This window comes from Manduca sexta, chromosome 4 (assembly GCF_014839805.1).
Source record: "Manduca sexta isolate Smith_Timp_Sample1 chromosome 4, JHU_Msex_v1.0, whole genome shotgun sequence".
Taxonomy (NCBI): Eukaryota; Metazoa; Arthropoda; class Insecta; order Lepidoptera; family Sphingidae; genus Manduca; species Manduca sexta.
Genome location: NC_051118.1, coordinates 6340176 through 6357367, shown reverse-complemented (window position 1 = coordinate 6357367; position 17192 = coordinate 6340176). Strand labels below are relative to the sequence as shown.

Below are 17192 nucleotides of genomic sequence, written 5' to 3'. Positions count from 1 at the left end.
GCTCGGAAATTCGAATATTTTTTCTGCACACAAACCACGACAATGTTACTTGTAATTGGCTTGACGATCGATAGTAATGAATTTTGAAACGCAATTGTATATGACTTATTACGTTTTCAACTAGAAATTAGCGCTTCAGATGGTATAGATTTCACCGGCCATTAATCACCGGGAATTAGCTTCGCGCGAGATTTTTATCGTATTCTTTCTTTATACCAACTAGTTACACGGGCGTTACAAAAAACTAGTCAGTAGTTAATCTTGTCAAATCAATATGAGATGTATAAAATTAATACTCCGATCGGGTTCCAAGAACACCGTTGCGAGAACACCATAGCTATATTATGACACAGCATTATTACTTTTCGATCGTAGCTTATTGAACGCATGCCAATATTGGACACCGAAAAATTACATGAAAAAATTCTCGAATCTTTGTGACTTTTGTATGGAAAAAATATCATTTATCAAATGAATGCATTCCCTGTTGTGTCTTTGCTCGGCGTGATTATAAAAAACTAGTTGAATAATATATGCGAAGGTTGGCAACACTGGCCCGAGGAAGCCCGAAGCGACGCGAAAAAGGGCGAAGATTAGCGAGCGCGCGCTTTTTGTTTGCATCAATCGATGCGCTCGCGCATTCGCACGATGAATAATTCAAAAATTGACATGAAATGGCGTATGGCTCTTTTTTTAAATGAAAGGTGCCCGATTGAGGACTGTAACCGCCTGACGAATTCATTGGCCAACGGGTTTTTGCATTCCGTAATTACTGTATTTACAAGCATATTGTGGATTATGAAAGTATTCACCAGATTCCCATCACTTTTTCTTAATAAACCTTATAAGGAGTTACATCACTTCATTTTCGTCGCTCGTTAAATAAAAGACATTGTATTTTTACAGCTCTGTATCAATATACTTAAAAGAACGCTTTATGTTGTGTTGTCAATAAACTTTACAGCAAGTACTTGCATAAATTTATAAAAACATCAATGTTACAAGTCAATAACAAAAAAAAAGTTGCCGAATTAATTAAAAAAAAATCGTTGTATTTAATATTTATAAAAGAAACTTCTAGACCAAACCAAATTTAAAATAGAATCTTACAAAATAACCACAATGGTACAAAATATTAGTAATATGTGTAAATTAGGTCATAGTACTTTAATAATGTCCTCCAAGGCTATGGTCAGCGCCCCTCTGGCCACGACAAGCCAGTTCATAAAGGATTTACAGCCAAACCGCAAATAAAATTTTATACCGCACGATGGAAACCTTCAGATCGAGTGTTGCCAGCACAAATGTTTCTACTAAGTTAGTAAAATTTTGAGAATACTTTTACGCTTAAAAAATAATTTATAATTAATCATTGTTTCTTTGCTTTCCGTCTTTACAAAATTATTTTAAGTAAAAGGCACATTGTAACTTAAGTAGCTAATGAAAGTTTTAAATTGAAAAACATTTAGTTTTGAATTGTCATTCGTTGTCGACTCTATGTGACTCTACCTAACTGAGAGAAACTATATCGTCAGTATAATAAAGAATTAAATAATACTATAACACAGTAACTGTTTTTTATTATGTATAGTTTAAAAACCAATCGTATCTGTTTTATAAACTAAGGATATTTTATAAAATCGTCTCAACATGAACGGAGCTATCAAACAAACATAACACAGTAAATTGATACAATATCAAACTTACGTATTATTTTAATCTTATTTCTTTGTTAAAATTACTCAACATTTGGTCAAATAATACAATCTATACTGTCTACCTAAAAAATAATAGGGTGTGGTGCTCACCGAGCCTTACTTAAACCGCACAATTTTTTATAACTACCCATACATTTGCATGTTGTATTTTCAAATCATAGACAAGAAAATTCTGGTCTGTTTTACATATAATAATACTAGCCCTGTATTATATACTGTAAAATACTGTCCCATAACTTGGCACGGGTCTAGTCTACTACTGTGAGGGTTTAGGACGTATTGCACAATGCTGTCCTATTGCAGGTCGGCAGAATTCACATCCCGTTGAAATTCTTTTCCGTATGCATAGTTTTTGTGCAATATTTGAACGATATATGGCTAGTTTATGCATTGACTTAATTTAAAGTTATTTTCTTCAAAATTATGATGCTTGTGCTGTGGCAATTCTCATAACTATTACTTTAGCGACGTTTGTGTTACGTAAATTCTTATAGTTTTTGTTAATTTTTAATTTTGCAGTTCATAAACATAGCTGTTATCAAATATTTTAATATCGTAACGAATGAAGACGTCACAAGGAAACCCACGCGTCATGGAATAATAATCTTCATGCATAACAGAATAATAGTATTTGTTTTGATTAGTAGCATACGTAATTAATTAATTGTTCATAAAAATAATTGTTGAAAAACGGTGCTTAGTTTTTAAACGTATCGATATCTGTTATGGTCGATAAGGGATTTAAACATAATTATTATTTAATATACTAAGTATTTTTTCTATAACATTCAAATAATTCTCCATCAAATATAATGACAAAAAGTACACAATTTTAATCACAAAAAAACGTGTGCCCGTTCCAATTTGCATTCCGTTTTACTCTCCTTTAAACAAAGCATCACGTAAAAACATTGTAATTAATTCCTATAATGCCGTTAATGATGCATCAAGTATAAATGATCTTAAGAATTCGTCCGGGCGAACGTTGGACCAAGGCTTTTTGGACAAATGGCTTCATTTCACCACGGGGCATGGCGACGTCGTGATTTTTGGTTATGACGGGTTTTTACTTCCACCATGATATCATTATTGATTGAGATGACAGGTTGATAATTTTGGTATGGGATATGTAGTAAATTGTATCTTGTTTAGTTTCAAAAATCAAAATCTTTTTAATTACAATGCATGCTTTATTAATCTTTATTTGGTAACGGAATTTCTATTTTGTTGGTAACGTTTTCATGACTAATCTAGTCATCTGTTATTAATAAAATGTTTTATACAGTAAGCTTGAATCCCAAGAAAGGATATAAATAGATTTCATTTTTAAATTTGTCTCAAAATAAATTCCATGCGACTAAAATTGCAACTAAAACGTAATAATAACATCATTAAACTATATTAAATTCAAAGACCTCATGATAGTTTCATGGGGTCATTATATCAGATGATTGGACACCAATATTTTGGAAGATTTTCTAAATAAAAAACTCACTTGTAAGAAGAGAAGGCCATGTTGGAGTCGACGCAGGGTTGGTCGTCCACTGCCCCTCCGGTCGTCAGCATGAGGGTGTTCATTCGGACGTCACGTCGGCGTCAACGTCAGCGCATCAGCGTCACGCTGGCATTACGTCAGACAAGTTGCGGTTGACGCGCCATCACTGCAAACGAAAGGTTTAATTATAGGGAAAATTGTTATTATTAATATTTTGATTTATTGTTTATGTTTAAATTAATATTAATTCAATTAATATATTTTATGTAATACTGAGTAAGAAATGGGCATAGGCATTAACATGAATGCAACATGCAAGTCGCTTGACATGATTTGTTCATCACAGTGTCTTATATATTATGTGAAGGGTAGTTTAAAATATAAGATGCTGAGCGTAATTTTCGGGTTAATCTAAATGAAGGTAGTTGAGACGATTAAACTAAGGCGTAAACAAAATAATTATTCATAAATCTCTCTTTTTTGTGCTTAATTTGCGTAATTCATATAAATAATGAGCACGAATGTTTTTTTAGACGATCTTTTTATAATCAAATATTATTCTGAACTCTGATTCCGAGTCTAACTACGTTAGGTGCTGTAGTTATTTGATCATTAATAATCAAATCAGTTGATCAACTAGTTTATGTAGAAGAATATAAGTTGAGCGCTATCTTATAAAAAAAATTAGTATAGTTGTAAGACTAAAGTATTTGATCACATCCACCTTCACTAACCCAACGAAAAATTATACAGTAATCCACAAAGTTTATTTACAATATACCGATACGAAAATAAAAACATTTCTAATCTCAACACATCGACCGCTGGTCTGTCCTGTATCAGATTTGTGAGATAGCCCGTGTTTGTACCGGCGGAACCGGCCGGGCCGCCATATTGAATCTGATTGACAGCTGTCAATGTCGGCGGCACCGCGACGCGTCGCCGCGCCTGCACACTACACTACCAACGCGCACTTCTAATTCCATTTAAAAAGTAAAGGAACGTTTTTTTTTCAAAGTTCACTGGCCGTGTTTGTTAAGAAAAAACGTGTCACTGAATATTATTTATTTATAGATGCAGCTGTATTTTTAGAAATACTTTAATGATGATAAAATTATTTTACGTTTATCTTTTAACTAAATAATAATGAATTATAATATGTTTAAACCAGAGATTTATTACACAATGGTTTGTGTTATATATCATGTTACAGTCGTAGGTATTATAGCAAATCTTTTGAATTTAGAACAATAATAATAATTAATTTTGTTGCATAGATAATAAGATAATTACACCAGAGAGCTATGTACAATAAATCAAATCTTTTTTAACGATAAAAAATTTACAACAGATTTAACTGAAAAAATATACGTTTGGAATTTCGAATGTCTGATATGAATATTTAACATGTTTTTTCAATTATTATTTAATAATGACTACCTTGTTACTAAGCTACCAGTACTTATATTAAAATGTTAATTTAAAGAAGATTAATATAAATGTAACTATAAGCAATAATGTTATTTTTATGCAGCCACATTCAGTTTTTATTTTCCTGACAATGAAAACAACTAACCTAGGCATTAGAATATTGTCCTTTGCACAAATATAAAAAAATAGTTACATAAAAACCTCAAGTAATAAGGAAAACCACCGAATAATTCATCACAGTGTGACATTTGACAATAACTCTTGGTGAACGTGACGTCACCTTTCAAAAGTTATGGACATGTGCGTAACGAACGCAAAACGCTTCCTTATTTCTTGAATAATAACACCTACATTATCAAGAAAATATTGTCACTTAAAACATTGTTAATTAAAGTATTATAATTTTTTTGTAAATTAATTAAATATTATTACATTAAACTATTTATTTAGATACTATAGTATTTATAGTTAATGATTTTTTATGTTTCCGCGAATGCTAGACTTTGCAATAAAACTATTTACGGATTTTATCGTTGTTATTTATAATTTTCTCTCGATGCTACGAAAACTTTGCAGCTTTCATGGTCACGGGGCGGACTGAGTTCATCCGCAAGTCAAAATTACAATATGACTGCTTTATACGACAATTTAAAATAATGTCTATATAAAATAATAAAAATGGCAATAACTCTAAGGAATTTTCATTCAATAGATCTGTCTCAGAATAAATTTACAGACCTCTGGTTGCGCCTGTGATTATGATTTATAATACAAGATTCGATACAATACGATAAAAAAATAAGAATAAATATGTGAATGATATATCCTAACGATAAGTATATCATTTCTGCACATAACGTTAGCGTTAACGATTGTAAAACATTTTCGCCATGGGTCCACGTGTGTATTGATTTGGAGTTCGGGCGACTACTAGTCAATATAGTATAAAATGGTCCTTACTTGATTTTGAAACAGATATACAAGAGAAACGTGCAACTTGCGTCTCTGCTCATCCCGCCACGGATATAATCGTGATGTAAGCATTCAATTTACACGTTAAAGGTGTTTTTTACTTGTAGATAAGTTGATAATATACATAACAATGTAGTTTTTGATATAGCTTGGTTTACTAGCAAGATAGGTAGAGCTCAACTAAACTGGGTGAGTATCTGAATTCTTACGTCTGCAGGTACCCAGCTAACTGTGAAATTGTCTTTTTTCCCCTGCCTCATAAGTATTTTATTTTATATTAAATTATGTTTACTGCCCTACCAGTGATTTATTTATTTATTTGTAATAAGGTACGCCAACAGCACTACATATTACATCAATCAATATTAAAAAAAGCAATAAGGTAAAGCAATAAAGTGATCAGTAAATGTTGTTTTTTTCTTCTTTGTTTATACCTAGTTAGAACTTAGAGATGTCTACATTATATGCAAATGTCAATGAAAAAGAAATATTATATTAAATTATATGTAGTATTATTTTCTTGTATGGTAGAGTCTGTTAGGGTATCTTCTCAATATCTATTTCTACCGACACTGAGCATTATTCAAAAACTGTTATGTTCCAGTTTTAAGGAAATTTTACCTAATGAAATTACTGAACATAATGATTTCTTATGTTTATGCGAATATTAGACATTTATAATGTTATAATACTTTTTGGATGACCAACACCTCAGTCCGCACCGTGACCATAACATCTGCAGTCTTCGAAACGTCACGCAAAAATTGCGAAATACCGGGAAACGTGTAGAAATAGTTGTAATATAAAAAACCGCAATTAATCCAAAAAATATTATTATTTCAATACTGAGCATAATATAAATATTGTCTATGACGTTTACGGACAACACATTTGGCCAGTCTCAGTCTACCTTTAAGCAATACAAGCGTGATTATACAGCTTATATTCGACACGTAAGCCCATAATATTTGGACACGGGTTAGAGCGCGCTGCATTAATTTTTCATCACATCCAATGGATAACATCTCGCTGTCACCGATCTCTATCTGCGTAGCCGTACCGGTGTTACCAATTAAATTATTTTTACTAGTAACTAGTTGTTCACGGCTGTGGCGAAAGGGAAAATTTTCCAAAAGAGAACCCGACACAAAATAATATAGGTAAATGCATAAATGCGGCCTGTAAATTGCTTTAATGGTAATCACTACATAGTATAAAACAAAGTCGCTTTCTCTGTCCCTATGTGTGCTTAAATCTTTAAAACTACGCAACGGATTTGATGCGGTTTTTTTTAATAGATAGAGTGATTCAAGAGGAAGGTTTATATGTACAATAATAACATCCATTAAATAGTCAGCATTACACCCGTCCGAAGCCGGGGCGGGTCGCTAGTTTGATATAAATTACGAAAGGGAAGCCGACAGGAATCGGGTTATATGGACTATTCGACACTATTTCGTGACTCTGTCCATAGAGGACAAATTCTGGAATAAAAATTTGTTTTTTTTTCCGGTCGACTGTTTCTGTGGCGCGGTTGTGTTGCGTGCGTCGACGATTTCCGCTTTGAAGTTTTAAATGTGAATAACGGTTTGACAAAGTGATATTGCACTTCGTGTGTGTGTGTGCTTTACGGGAAAAAAGTTGCTATAGATTTATATATTTTCCAAATTTCGTCAGGAAAATCGGCCTGAGGTTCCTGCGTTTGTGATTATATATTCTCAAAATTTCACACAAATATATTATTTGAAAAAAGAAGTAAATAATAAGATTAAGTATTGCCAACAAATTTTTTCTATTTTTTTTTTTATCAAGAAGCCGTGATGTGAGCCATTGGCCATATCTTTAAAAAATAAAGTGACTTTTAACCACTTTATGCCATTTGCAGACACTAAACGAAGCTAGGTTTCGCTTAGGTAAGAAAATGTGACATAGAGCATAGCTTACTTTACATACTTCGCAGTTTTCATACTATGAAAGAATATCTAAGCTACGCGACCTCTAAACTAATTTAGTTTTCGGTTTGCAACCTGTAAAAACCATAAAAACCGTATTCAGGAATAATAGGTATTATTTTAAAAATGAAGAAAGTAAAGCTTAGCGCGTTGAAACAAAATCTCTAGCTTTATAATATTATTAAGGAGTAGTTACTCTCAGCTCCGTCCACGTGAAAGAATTTTTCCGGGATAAAAGTCCCGCTTTATGTTTTCTTGGGATAAAATGGACCCTATATTTTAAGATAGGGCTTTATCAATACATGGTTGTTCTTCAATATCTATAATGTAGAAACGTCGGCCTGTTCCAATTTTATTATTTGTGTTATTTATTATACGTATTATAACATACTTAATTATTCATATTATATAATAAAACTATTTTAGGGTATTTATTCTTGACTATTAAATTCAAATTGGTAATTATTTCACAATTATTTCATGTGATACTTTGTTACCACACAATTTTATAATAGAATATATTATATTTCTTTTCATAAGTGAATCTGATGATATATAAAAGATATATTAATCAATATCACAAGCAGTTTGTATTATTATAATCGCATTCTAATGGCACAACTACATTGAAATTTTACAGAGCCTTATAACATATGAGAATAACTCATAAGTTTGCTGTGGCTTCGTGTTGTGTTGAAATGGTTAGAACACATCCATCACAAATATCGATCGTGGGACCATCAACATATTTAAGATAAGCAAATTCGCTCTTTAATATAGTTGCATAAGTAAAGGTTTATAACTTTCATCAATAATTTTGTTTGAATTTATGAAATTGAAAAAAGATTTACAGTTTGTGTAGGGAAATCATCACAAATTTATATGACGAGTTTTTTAACAAGTGCTTACTCCTATGTCGTTTGTAACCCTATGAGGTTTCGAAGTCCATTGCAACGTATCTTTTTTGAGTAAATCCTCCGCACGTTTCAAAGACTTTGCAGCCTTCGTGGTCACGGGGTGGACCACAAAGGCTGCAAAAAGCGCCGCGGACGAATTATAATATAAAAAACCGAGATAAAATCCGTAATAATAATAGTTCTCATTTTAAAAATAGCATCGTTTTCTTATATACTCCTTTTTACTTCTTAAATACTCATTACTATGAAAACTAAGCCTAATTAGGCTTCTTACATTGAAATTTACATAACAAAAGTAGTTGATCAAAATTATGTGGAGACCATCATATACTTAATTGCTAAAAATCTACCATAATGACAGTTCCAATTCGTGTTCCCTATTAATCAGTGTGAACATGTGAACCGATCGCAAATTCTTTCGATTACCGTCATATTTACAATTTAGCATCAAAAGTGATGTAGTTATTTTGTCGTGGTAGGATAAATAGTTTGATCGAAATTCCTAATTACAATCATCTAGTTGACCATGATTTTTATTCTTCTTTTTAAAATTTCTCTATACTGCCACCTCGGACAACTTTTCATACTGGCTGAATTTTCTTTTTAATAGTTAGATTTATTTAAATTTCGAATTGATTTAAATGCTTTTATTGTAATGGATGCATAAATAAATTCAATAACTCGCCTTTTGATGTTGACAAACCGTGACAAGTATTTTTTAAATAAAAAAATTTAGTTTTCTCATTTGTTTTCTTTTTAAGTTTGTTCAACCGACATTGAAGGCATGTTAATGAGTATTTAAATAGAGGTCCCCGGGTCGAATACATTATGATCCCTTGCCTTTACATATACTGTCGTTTACGAAACAAAATACAAAAATATAGTGTCCGTTAACACAGCGTAGGTATAGTTTGGGTGACAACTGAGCATTGAAGCAGGCATCAACAGTCCCTCATTCTGTTATAGTGTTCTCTGATAACCCTATCAATATTTTGAAAATAGAACTATGACGAAAAGCACGAAGTATAGGTAATTTTTTCGTGTAAATAAATTCGACAAATATTTGTCATTTATTGCCATTAATATTTCGTTTACTTCCTTGTACCTATAACTATCTTTTACTAGTTAACCCGACAGAGGTAGTCCCGTTTTAACTATGAATTTGCAGTGCGCATTCTGTCAATCGCTGACAGTTATTTCAAACCACTGACAGTTATGTAAAATTAATATTGTCGTTAAGTTTTCTTATTTTCCGCGCAATTTTTTGAATTTTTTCTTTCACAAGAACCTTCTCCTGACAATAACAAACACAACAAAAAAAATATTGAAATCGGTCCAGCCGTTCCCGCGTGATGGCGTGACCAAGGGAAATAGGGATTCATTTTTATATACATAGATAGTACCAAATGTTTTTTATTTAGATTATTATGTCTGATGGTTGTTGTTATATTTTTAATTGTTTATATGAGGAGTTCACCCCCAGCGATTGGGCGTCACCCGGGGCGCTCCGCCCTCACCGCCTGCCCTAAATAAAGAAAATAGCTATAAAACGATAATTTGAAAAAATAATATTGAAACTATATACTAGAGACTAGGTAATTATTACATGCTGAATACCTAAAACATTGTAGCATTAAGTATTTATTCATATAAATTAAAATTAACAAAATGACAGATACGTAGTATTATTATGAGTTTCTTTGTTTTTAGATATAATAATTTATACTTAAATTCCGCAAACTTTAGTTTAACATTCCGATGTTTTAAAAATAATTCTCGAAATAACTTTAAATTAAAAATACATAACAAAATGTTTATTTAACGACATTTCCTTTTTTTTTATTTCCAAATACTTTAAATTATCTGTAAATCTAATAAAGATACTTCAATCAATTTGGTTTTTGTAAATTGTATTCCTTAGATTATAAGAATTATAACCGTTATATTATGTATTAAACATTATTAGCAATCTAACTTGAATATTATATTACCAATATTATAGTAATATTAGTCCGACGGATAATGAATTGTACATGAAACTTAGCTCTATTATTATAAAATTGGTCTAAAAATATACAAGGAATGCATTTATCATGAATTATCTTTGTAATACATCTTTTTAAAAATAATTGCAGACAGAATCGTTTTGTTCATGGTAGAGCAAAGTTCAAAGTTCTTTTAAACTATTTGTATTTTTATATAAAACTCTTTTCTTGTTTTAATGTTTGAATACACGTGTAAAGTTTAATTTTTAAATTACACCGATTAAGGTTTTAATTTTTCAAGATAATCCATTTTGACAACAAGGTTGTATTGACGAGAAAAAAATTAAAGTTTATTGTATTTTTACAAGACACTAATAAAATTAAAGTCATTAAATATTTTATGATTCTAAGATTTTTTTTGCTTGTCGTTGATGCTATAAAAAGCAATATAAGTGCTACTAAAGTTGAATAGCTATACAAAATTTTTAAACTGTTTTCATGTTTTCAGACTCATTGTTTCCAGCGATGATTATATCTGCGTATAAAGGATTGCAGGACGTAATGCAATCAAAATTGTTTGTGATTAAAATATTATTATGTTTTAATATAATTTGTCCGTAATTATTTTACGAATTTGCATACTCTTATTCAAATTTTTATACGATTTTTCAATAAGATTTTCTTTGTTACTAATATCATTCTCAGAATCCTCATCATTGCGGTCGTAAAACAAACCTAATGATATAAAACACTATCATATAAGGCGAGACAATACGTGCCTATCATAGTGATAGGCTCGCCACCTATCACGCCAGGGACGTACATGGAAAACGATGAAAATTCTACCATATTTCTTCATATATTTTGTCAAATTAAAAGGATATAACATATAAGTAAGCTCACTTTTAAGCGGAAAATTATTATTTTTACATACGTCGGGTCAACTTTTGTAATATAAATGCTAATAGAATATGTAAATACAATTCCAAATTTAAATCGGTAATAATTTCACACACTTTATTAACGTTTCATTTCACACAAAACGTGATTTATAAATAGAATGTATATAAAAGAGATAGGTAGTACATAACTATTCCAATACCTACGCAAATACGCGCCTTTTCAAAAATGGAACAAACGTTGATTGACTATAAATCATCCACCATAGAGTATAGAACACTGTGTAAACTTTGAACTGGACACTTTTTTCACATTTCACGTGTTTACTTCACTGTCACTAGCGTTTTGGGTTCGTAATGTGCGGGAGGTGCGCGTACGGTGCCGCGCCGACGGGAGAGCACGAACGACTGCCGGCGCACGCGCAGCCCGGCGACGGCTCGCGATCAGTGCCTCGGTTGGCAACATTTTTTTATGTGTATTAAATAGCAGGCATTTAGATATAAATCTTACGGTTTATGTCTTTTACTAAATGTTATACTTTCCAAACGCAGATCAATGTATGAAAAAAACAAATTCGAGGTGTTCCTTTGCTACATAATATTGTTACAAGTAGGTGCAAACGACAAAGTAAATAAAATTTAAATCAGTTTAATTATTTAGAGTTTTTTATTTGCAATATAAAATTTTAAAATATTTTGTAACTAGAGATTTTGGTAAATGTGAGTTTGTTTTTTATTCTTACAGTATCAAAAGTAAATAAATAAAATGTAATACAAAATTTATATTCAATTGAAGATAGATTACTCTGCACGTTGGTTATAAATAAAAATAAAGTACAATCCATCAAAGCCCTACATTACAGTTATCACAAGATTGGATATTAATATAATAATGGCGTATAATTTTACCATTAGCACATTTTCATAGCAAATTGGCAATCCATAGTCTCTACCTACCCCTATGGTATAGAGGCGTTATGGTATATCTATGTACGTTTAGATAAAGATTTTTTTTAAATCTTATTTTAAATTAATCTTTACTAACTGAATAAATGCAACCACAAAGATTTTAAGAAATTCGCATACATTTTTTAAGTTCTAACTCTCCATTTTATTTATTAATATTACTCATTATAGTGTATAATATTTTAAACTACTACATTTATTTCTCATATATAATTGTAGCCAAATGTTCATCACCCCATACAAAACCTGTTGAGTCAGCGATCACAAACAGCAATTTTGTGGTACGTTAAAATCTAGAGTCTTCTCATTCCGACTTAACAGCTAATATTATGAGTTAGACAGAAACAGAAATATTTTATTATATCCTCTCACGTAGACCTTGATTACTTGACTTATTTCAAAAGGACTGTATAAAACGTATTTTAACACATACAATATTGAGATGTAACTCATAGAGTTAGGGTATATTTTACGCTGTAGTTATCTCCAATTTCACACTTTAGAGTAAACGGGCAGTTTTAATTATGCAAATTTTGGGAACGGATCTCATGTGTTTTAGTACACAATAAATTACTGTTATAAATTCCTGCATATAACCATAAAGCATCGTTAGCCTTCTTTAAAAAAATAAATAAAATAAATTTCGTTAAGATGCGCAGGCGCAAGTGGACAGTGGACACGTTTGATTAGCTCCGCACCGCATCAGTTAGGTCCGTCTCGCTTGCTCGGGGGCTTTTTATTCTCGTTAGAGCGTGACAACAATACTTTGCATCTCTGGACCGAATAGTCGGGGCTTTGGCGGGCTCTTCCCAAAGATCGGTACATTTGGTAGGTAGTAGCAAATTGTCGGATACATAACGTGTTTTTTATTTACTCTGTGTACTCATATAGATTTAATTAGCGGTTTATTTATAGTTTTTTTATTGTCCATATATTTTTGTTTTTATGCATTTGCAGTATTCAGAGCAGATGTTATGAATAATAAATAAGATTTTTAATAGTTTAGTTTATATAACGCACGGGCATGTTGTGTATATTAGATGTAGTGCATGGTTAAACCTATATAGCAGTTTATTTAATATTTCTGCCCAATAAGATATGAGGATTTTTTTTAAAACTTAATGACTGGATTAGAGCTACTGCGGAAAATCAAACCCATAACGTCACGGTTGGCGAGGCGCACCAATGAACTAATACGATGACTGAGATGTATAAATATGTGTATTTGTATATTGAGAAATAAATACCAGGGCTATTATTAGATATTGTCCCACTGCTGGGCTTGGGCGTAATTTACTACTGGGAGGAATGAGGCCTTAGTCCACCACGCTGGCCTAGTACAGTTTGACAGACTGCACATACGTTCCAAACTATTATGGAGAACTTCTCAGGTATCCAGATTTCTTCACGATGTTTTCCTTCACCGTTAAAGTAAGCGATAATTCACAAAGAATATATACATAATTTTAGAAAGAGGAATGTTTGGGTTTTGAACTTGCGTACATTCGTCAAGGCAGTCCGTTCCTGACCTAACTAGGCCATCGCCGCTTTTTGACTTACGCATTCTTGTAAAACTATTGCAGCTAGGCGTAACTTTAACTGAGGACTAAATTCGATAATGATAGTATTTCAGCCCTGTAAACTGTTTTTCTAATAAGAAGTATTGTGACTAGGCCTTATTGCTATAAGAATGAATTAATTTATCCTAGCCGAATTTCGGCTACGGCAACCAATCTCAACGGAGAACAATCAGGTACGCAGGAGATATTATACTGCACAAGTGTGTGCGCAATACACAGGTGCACTCTCTGTTCCGTCATTCTCATAATCCAGTGAAACGGCAATCTGGCAGAACCGGAGAGATGTCAGAAGAAGAACCAATGGCTTTACGTACTTTCCGAGGCATGGAGTTATCATACCGCCAACTTCCTGACTCCGAGCTGCGACTGAGTAATTTTTAAAATGGAAATCCAGTCACAGTTATTTATGGCTCAACCCGGAATTCGAATCTAGGACCTCACCGCCGTAGTAGTACTGTGCACTCATTACAACTACGCCACTAAGGCAGTCAAGATTAGCTAATTCAATTTAGACATAGTGGTCTATGGGCCAAATTTGGTTGGTAGACTTTACATATATGAAGAATATTGTAGACAGCGCAATCTGGGCATTATAAATCTTACCATCTCATGTCTCAAGGTAACGAGCGCAGAGTGCCACGCAGTTTGTAATTCAAACTTCAGTATGGTGTCTCATCATTCAACTGTAATCAAAAAAGACCTTCAAAATTATTATGGAAAACATTCAAGTATGCAGGTTTCTCGATATTTTCCTTTGCCGTTAAAGCGAACAATAAGTATTATAAACTAACATAACTTCGAAACTCAAGTAATATCATAATAATTTTACCATCATCATTTCAGCCGGGAATCGTCCTCTGCTGGACATAGGTCTCCCCCATTGAGCGCCACAGGGACCGGTTCTGGGCCGCCCTCATCCATCGGACTCCGGCGACCCTCACCAGGTCATCGGTCCATCTCGTGGGGGGCCTGCGTACGCTGATTTTATTATAATTTTATATCTTTTAATTAATTTTAATCCTTTTTCTATTTTTGTAAGCTGATCTACATATTAATGTTATCTTTATAAAGTTAGATGGCTCTCGCGTCTCTACATCTTCATTTTAATATCAAACAGGTCGGCATAATTGTGTAGACTGGCAAAGGGCAATCATCTCTCGTCACTCGATACTCTTTGGACGCCACTCCACTTACCATGAGGACTGGTAGAGCCATTTTGCTAGGATCATATAAATATTTTATTTATTGATATCGATTGGCAAATACATCTGATTTTAACATCTACCATAACATAATTACCGTTGGTGACCTAAATAAAAGAAATAGGTCTTAGAGGAGGAAGGCTGTGTAGACCTATAGAAGTCTAATTCATCATACAAAGATCAATAGCGCGCTGTCACTTCACATAGGTTTTCTATAAGACGGTGGTTGACTAGATAACTAGTAGTATGCTTTTCGCCTTGTTTATTCCTTCTCATTGATGATAATAAGCGAACCTATCGACTTCATCATCATCAGCCGAAGGATGTCCACTGCTAAACACGATTTAAGATTTCCAAATCGATCTATTGAAAGCGGGCGGCATCCAGCGACCTCCTACGACTTTTATGGGTCATCTGTCTACCTCGTTGGTGAACGTCCGACGCTGCGCTGCCAGTTCGTGGTCTCCACTCCAGAACCTTCTTATTATAACCCATAGACATATCAGACAGAAATTCCAAACCTCGGCCTGATACTGAAAATAACATTAAAATTATAACTTTGTAAAGGATACGCGATACAAGTTCTAAACTTAGTGCGCATAACTCTGTTGTAATCCATATTATGCAAGTGCTATGATTTGTAAATAAATAAATGTATATATATAGCTTTGAATAATGTAATGCACCGAAATAAATTGACAATAAAGTGATCACTTTACCTCGAGCGCGTTATTTATTTCACAAAGGAAAAACCCACAATTATTTGACAACTAAATAATGTGATATTGTACCCAGCCACTCGAAGACACGTGCCTAAACTAATACATTAATTAGATTCAGTATGTATTATTTTAAATTCTTATCAATATCGTTTTATACTCAGAGTAAGATTATTTTGTGTTGCAAGTTTAATTGAAAACGCAAAATATATTAAGAAACGTACATACTTTATTGTTGGTATGTACCGAAACAAGAGTGTTTGTTTTATACGTGCACGGTTTTAGTTACTTCACTGCACCTGATGGTAAGTGGAGTGGAGTCAGATAGAATGTCGACTGACGAGATATGATGTAGATACATGATAATTAAGATTTACATTTATCATTACGCACATTTGTAGACATGTAGGTAAAGATAAAATAAAAAAGCTAAGTATAATAAAATGTAGCTCAGGCTAGGATGCGTGTAGTACAATAATGTCATAAGATAATCACAGTGGCTTAATTTTTTGTTGAAACGTGTAAATAGTAATGTTAATAAATTAAATTTCTGATATGGATTAAGAGTATTTGCCACCACTGCTTACTTTTTCATGGAAGGGGCTTTCATCCCTAAAATAATGAAAATAACGCTTATTTTATTTGAATGGTAACGTTAATATTTGTTGACAGAGCGGTTCTCGTGAGTGGCGGCGAGTGTGAAACCGGCGGGGTGCACGCCCCAGATAGCATCTTGATTGTGTCGCCAACGATGTCTCGTTGGTACGCCCGGACGACGTTTAGGTACAAAGACATTAATATATGCAATAGTAAAGCATTTTGAAAAATATTGTTAACATTCATTAAGTCGTTAACTTGCAAACATAACCATCTTCATATGAATTCGATTTTAGGATTTGAAGACAATGACGATAAGCAATAGCAAACCATTTTGAAAAAAAATTGAGTTTATTTGGGTCGTTAACTTTCAAATATAATTATCTCCATATGTATTCGATTTTAGGATTTGATGTTTGATAAAAAATTGAAGTATGTTACAACGCAGCACATGCCAAGCAAAGCCAGCCATGCAGCCACGTGTTAAGCCAAGCCAAAGCCAAGCCAAAGCCAAAGCCAAAGCCAAAGCCAAGCCAAGCCAAGCCAAGCCAAGCCAAGCCAAGCCAAGCCAAAGCCAAGTCAAAGCCAAAGCCACAGCCACAGCCACAGCCACAGCCAAAGCTAAAGCCATGCCACGGAGGTTGAATGCCGCAACTTCCACTCGAGCCAGCCAGCAGTATCAATATTGTCTATGGTTCGCCGTTGATTGTTCGTGACATGACATCCAACTGTTAAATGACTGGTATAAAAACCCAAGGC

At 33.0% G+C, this 17192-nt stretch overlaps 1 protein-coding gene across 2 annotated transcripts in view; it reads right to left on the bottom strand.

The window, feature by feature from the left end:
* LOC115450852 (transcription factor Sox-17-alpha-A) overlaps window positions 1-11794 on the bottom strand; it is a 138269-nt gene extending 126475 nt beyond the window's left edge. The window contains exons 1-2 of one of the 2 annotated variants that reach the window (XM_037441575.1): window positions 11573-11794; window positions 3214-3379 (exon numbers count right to left, since the gene is read on the bottom strand). In XM_037441575.1, the coding sequence (XP_037297472.1) occupies window positions 3214-3296 (83 nt within the window). In that variant the 5' untranslated portion in view covers window positions 3297-3379; window positions 11573-11794. The remainder of the gene's footprint in view (window positions 1-3213; window positions 3380-11572) is intronic. The other variant, XM_037441573.1, reaches the window with a different exon arrangement.
* Between the last annotated feature and the right edge of the window lie 5398 nt (window positions 11795-17192).